Source organism: Scatophagus argus, chromosome 6, assembly GCF_020382885.2.
Source record: "Scatophagus argus isolate fScaArg1 chromosome 6, fScaArg1.pri, whole genome shotgun sequence".
NCBI lineage: Eukaryota > Metazoa > Chordata > Actinopteri > Scatophagidae > Scatophagus > Scatophagus argus.
Genome location: NC_058498.1, coordinates 13589232 through 13595231, shown reverse-complemented (window position 1 = coordinate 13595231; position 6000 = coordinate 13589232). Strand labels below are relative to the sequence as shown.

The window sequence follows — 6000 nt, the reverse complement described above, 5'->3', positions numbered from 1 at the left end:
ATGGGATGGTATGCATTATTTTTTAATCTAGTTTTAATCTAGTTTTTAATCTAGTTAACTACACAGCAGTTCAGTTCATCATTATCTCATCTGAATTCATTTCCCGTCATCTCTAATGTCAAATTTCTAATAAAGGGATAACATTTCCCTGAGATATTAAAAATGGAATAATATATACCAGATAACTGAATTCTTAAGTATTTAAAAGCAGTAACATCAGCCAGTCCAGAAAGGCAAGTGATCTCTCTTTAATGGTCCTTTGAACAGATAAGTAAACACTTCTTTTGTTAGTCATAGACAGGCATCATGATACAAATAAAATATAAATGGTGCAATAAATTAAACATGGATTTATTTTGTACATTTTATACTACATTTGTACCAGAAAGCTTCTCTATCTAAAATCCAGACTTGATAGGAAACTGTTTGGGCGAGTCTCCCCAGGCACAGATTAGGCTGTTCTGTACAGAGTCGGACATGGAGGTTAAGTCCTAGGCTGCACTGTACATGCTAAGCACGGTCCAATAAACTACAGACTGGAGCCTTAAACTAAGCTATATACTGTATAAATCAAGCAATACGGTCAACACACCTCAAAGGAGATTTCTCTTCTAAAATACATCTTTCTTTTTTTTTTTCAGCCCACGACTGTTCTGTTTGGGGTCCCAGCAGGTGATCGTGACCTCTTCTGGCCTGTGGATCCTCAGCCCAGATACGTCCTGTATTCACATTTCAGAAACATGTCGAACTTAACTCATTACATTAACACAACAGCACATGATATAAATATACATCTCATTTAATGGAAAGCAACAAATGGTCGAAAGTTGGAATGTTCAAAGATACAGACGGTGAATGCTGTTTGTGAAGTGGTTTTAAATCCCATTCAGAGTCATGGATACGTTCAAATTAAGGACAATCAGGCAGCTCTAAGACATATTTCTCTCACATATCTCTCATTATCATTGTCACCATGATCATGCATGTGGAAAATTACTATAACTCCGGAGCACAGAAAATACCATAATGTTTGTTTCTGCTGACCAAAAGATAAGCTTGAATGTGACGGAAACAATGTGGCAGGTGACATAAAGACAAACAATACTGTGCTCGTGATTCCTCTTTAGTAAAAGTATCCGTGTTGCATCACATGTAAAAAGTGGCATTAATTTCTCATTGTTTTCGTTATCAGGTGAAAGAAGGCAACACATCCTGAAGAAGACAAGTCCCTGGCTCCACGTACCAGAAGAAAATGGCTTTAGTCACCTCTCTGACACAACATCGATGGTGGTTATCCAGCACAGAAATGTGAAGCATGAGCATCCTTTTGCCTTCGCTCAGGCTGTCTGTCCTGCAGATGGTGGTCCATGAGAAGAGAAGATGCAGACCACAAGCCTGTGTGTAATCTGGTCCGGTCTTGTTTTGTTGTCATCAAGCTGACTAACACGTTGGGTTCAGAGACATTTCTAGTCCCTCTGATTATCCTCGTTTTGGCGACCACGTGAACAAGAGTTTAGAAGATGATACATTACAAATTCAACGATCGAGTATCCTGAGACAAAACATCTCTTATTCTGTTATCTGTTCAAGATCTTTAGCATTTATTTCACACTAAGTAGAGGTTGCATTTTTTTCATATGGGGACAGGAAAATAACTCCATCACTAAAACTTTTGCCCACTTCAAGGTCTGGAACTGATTAGCGACTGTATAATGCCCATGAACCATGTGGATCCTCCAGCTGTAAACAGGAACTGTGTGTAATGGCTGGCTGCCAGTTACAAACTGACACAATCTGGAAATCTCAATCGACCCCTGTTTCAACTATGCACAACTATGCACAATAAAGACTAACAGCAACCCTCTCAAATGACCAGAAGCTAAAATACATTCATTGTATTACATTTTTACATGCTACCTCTACGTTCACTTACACAAACTGCACTTCACTTTCTTGGATTCAACAAGAGGTTTGGGCACCTTGGATCGACGTCTCGCCATATTTTGTTCAAATAACAATCAAAACACTAACTTGTGTGGGAAGGCTCGGCAACACTTGGGCTTGCCTGCAGTGTTCTACTTATAGTACAGCCAGTCTCTGCTGTTGGCTTGATTTGGCAAATTTTCTCTATGAGAGCACACGCACACAAACACACACACACACACCTAAACACACACCCATGTCCAAGCATGTAGCCTCCCTCCAGCTACAACAAACACACACATAAGAATACGTCACAGAAAGACACCCAAGTATCCAGATAAACAGCAGTAGTGTTCAGTTCTGCCTGTTATGCTACTGGTACTGAGAATACGAGTTCTCAGAGTCTCAGAGGAGCTAAAGCCTTGTGGCATCATGTGGCGCCGCTCTCTGATTTGCTCAGTCGCTCCATGCATCTCCTTCATCTCTGGTTTTTAGCAGCGGTCATCCTCGTCTGTGTCACTTAGAAGCTCGCTGGCCCCAGCCGGTCTCGCTTGGCCCAACTGCTTCCGGAAATGCCCATTTGGAACCTGCCAGGAATGTCTGAGCTGAGGGGCGGAGCTTATGGTGTTGGCCTGGCCCAGGCTTTTTGCCACTGCAGTCTCAAAAGTGAGTGTGTCCTGCGTCTCACCTGCCTCTCCACCACTGACGTCCTCATGGAAGGGGAGGTAGGGCTCTGAGATGTAGCGGTGAGGAGACGGGTTGCTCGGTCCTGAAACCTGACCTCCGGATGAGCCCTGGCCCCCAGTGATAGTGCCGCCCTCCTTATCAGCTCTCCAAGTGGTCTCTGTGGAGACACCAGGACCATCCTGAGGCTGGGTCTGTCCCTCAGCGGAGATCACCGGCGTGGGAGAGGTGTGGGCTCCGCAGACCAGAGGGGAATAGGAGATGTACGGCCGGGGTCGAGAGGGCGTCTGTGGCAGCTGGCGGCGATTACGAGGAGTACTGGACTCTGAGGCTGAATGGGCAGGGCTGCCTGATGTGTTCACCTACAAATACCACAGGGGCATTGGTGAGAAAAGCGCTTTTATAGGCCTTCTACTGCAGTTTCAGATATTATTCTCCTCCTGCTACCCTTTACCTGTCTCTGCAAGCTGGGCGCGGGTCCTTCGCTAGGTGAACGGGACCGTCTTCTTTCACACGATGGATCCCGGCTGCGTTCCTCAGAGTTGCAGCGGGACACGTCAGGAGACAGGAGGTGGCGTCGTTCCTTAGATCGCCCTCTCTCATGACTGCTTGTTTCTCTGTGGTTGATTCTCGGACCTAAGAGGAGTACATGTAGATTTCTTTTAGTAAAAAAAAAGCATTCAAAAGAAATGTAATTCAACACTCTAGTATGCTGGTCTGATTACTGGTCCTGCACAATGTCCTAATGGAGCAGCTGACATCGCTGACCCAATTCTGTCTAATTTAATGAATGACTCTAATTTCCATAAGCTGCTGTTCAGATCCAATCAAAGTGGGTACTTCAGGAGCCACAAAAAATCCCTCTTTAGTTGAACATACTGCTTTATTTTGGTTGTTAATAAAGTATAAATAAAACTTTAGTATGAAATGAGGACCATTCACTCTATTGTAGCTTAAATGTGCTGATTTTGATATTAAAATCTATGACAACGGGGGTTTTTCATAAATGCGACATGACCTCTGTAGCTTCTCTGCCGAGGTCTGTATGTGTCGTCAGGACTGACTCTCTCGAGAGAGTGTTGTTCCTGCCAAAGGCCGTTCACACACTGGTCTCCGATGGTGGAGAAGGAGCGCTTCATCACCTTACTGTCTGCTGACATCACAGGCTACACACACACACACACACATCGAACAAGCAGGGGAGGAATCACTTTAATAAACATGAATGTCACCTAATCAGCAAACACATCCTCCTCTCTCTCATAACTAAACACATACGCACAAGCATACAGTATCAGCTATAGATCACAGTATGTGCAGAGCAAACTCTGTCTTTATTACCTGTGGATCAACAGCCAGTCTGGGCATGGAGGACGCTCTGATGGATGCTGTCCGCTGAGGTGATTTAATAACTGTTGGGTCCTGCCTGGCCTGCTGCATCACTTGGTTATACTCCACTACGTCTGGCACCTACGCAAATACCAGAGAAAAGAAGAGTTCTGGCTGTTTCTCATTTATTTCTCCTTCCAAGTCTCAGGAATCAAACTGAGGACAGGTGTTGCATATAGATCTCATCACAGGTGCACTTTCAGTGGTTCAGGGGGCTCACTGAATTCTCTTGTGGCTGTAGCCATAAATACATGTAACACAGAACTAAAAAATTATTTTCATGGTGTCCTGCGTCTCACATGTGCTAAAGCTGCACATGTTCCTGTCAGCCACCGTGACCTGGTTGGTCCTAGTCTCACGCCACAAAGTGACCGTATGGCCCACTTTACGTGAGCTACACCTAGAGCTGCTTTTATCATTATAGTGAATAAGATTATAGCATAATTAGAAATTACATTTACACAATTAAAGTCATAGGAAATATTGTTAAGAACTATATTTGGAAACTAGACTGTATTTAGACTGGCATGATTTATGAAGTTAAATAAAATCTCAAAATTTAGCGGGTAAACATTTTGCAGTTTTACCTGCAATGCGGCCAATCCAGTCCTTTTTAAACTTTTACTGATCTTTGAAGCTTTGAACTTTTGTTTTCGAGGAACAGTCACTTCTGGAGAAACTCTGGAGAAACTAGCTGGGATGTGCATCTGGTTGACTGGTCACCTTTTGCGATTTGTATGTGTTTGATTACAAATTTCCGTAATATTCCATCAATCACTGAGGACTCATATTGTCGGATTATGAACATGCACCTGTTAAGAGTCCCGATTATTCATTTCTGTGTGAACAAAGCTTTTGTTGTGTATGTTGTATATATTTTTTCTATATATTTTTCTTCTTTTTGTGAGCCTCCAACCATAAATTTCAATCTGCACTTGCAGTTCTTCACTCAAATCATATTTTTCCATTCTTCTCTTGCAATAGTAAAACTAGCATATCCCATAATGGTGCTACTTTCCATGAGGCCGCTGCATAATTGACTGTTGATGGGTGTTGCTGACCCCAAGTTAACCTTCAGCAAAAAAATAATGCAGACTGGATGTGCAGATACTTCAGTTTTCTCAACACTACATGTATTGGTTACCAGCGTGTGTAAGTGATGGTGGTGGTGGTGGCTGTAGGGGTGATAGGGTGAACGGTAGTTGTCGTCGTCCTCCTCCTCATCCTCCTCCTCCTTCTCCTCCCTGGAGTGAGACAGCGGCTGCAGGAACATCTCTTGTGGAGAGATTGGGCTGAGTGCCACAAAACCTCCCCTTGTGCTGAAGGAGCACACACAGACACAGGCAGGGCTACTGCTTTACGCATCCACATAAGTTAGTCATTTACTACCAATGATCACAAGGTAACACTGAAGTTAGTGGCTAAATTCCAGTTGAAGATCACATCCCTTGCCTATTCCCACGAGCAAAGATAACCACAAAGCAGCATATGTAACAGTGAGAGTATAATTAAAGTTGAATATTTACAGAGCAGATCCGGCGCTGTGCCTGAGGAATGAAAGGGATTTGGCATTGCATAGGATTTCTTGAGGCAGAGAGGAGGCATCCATACGCTGGAACATTGGAGCATGTTTCTATGTGTGGGGGGAGAAGCACACAGAAGTAGATGGCAAATTTCAGGATGTATTCAGAAACAAACAGCAACAAGAGCACATTCAAAAAGCAATAAAACTACTGGTCATTGGTAGCTTTTGGGTGCTTCGTGGTAATAAATGTGACCTAAAATTCATTATGATACAATTAAAAAATGAAAACAAGTGTAAGAATAAAATATGAAAAGTACCTGCTCCTCCAGTTGCTGTCGGAGCTTCTTGGCCTTGCTCTGCTTGTAGTAGTCCATGATCATCATGGCGGCATAGATCTTCCCAATGGTCATGTCACTTGCTGAAAAGGCAGAAATCACCACACCATAGATATGACCCTTCAAAAACGCATTACCAGATGA

At 43.2% G+C, this 6000-nt stretch overlaps 1 protein-coding gene across 3 annotated transcripts in view; it reads right to left on the bottom strand.

Moving 5' to 3' along the window:
• Window positions 1-238: 238 nt before the first annotated feature.
• The window catches only part of LOC124060660 (voltage-dependent R-type calcium channel subunit alpha-1E), a 91634-nt gene continuing 85872 nt past the window's right edge, over window positions 239-6000 (bottom strand). For all 3 annotated transcript variants that reach the window (XM_046391887.1, XM_046391888.1, XM_046391889.1), the window contains 7 exons: window positions 5839-5939; window positions 5523-5629; window positions 5141-5315; window positions 3949-4077; window positions 3626-3773; window positions 3062-3243; window positions 239-2969 (listed from right to left, as the gene is read on the bottom strand). In XM_046391887.1, coding sequence (XP_046247843.1) covers window positions 2415-2969; window positions 3062-3243; window positions 3626-3773; window positions 3949-4077; window positions 5141-5315; window positions 5523-5629; window positions 5839-5939 — 1397 coding nt within the window. In that variant the 3' untranslated portion in view covers window positions 239-2414. The remainder of the gene's footprint in view (window positions 2970-3061; window positions 3244-3625; window positions 3774-3948; window positions 4078-5140; window positions 5316-5522; window positions 5630-5838; window positions 5940-6000) is intronic.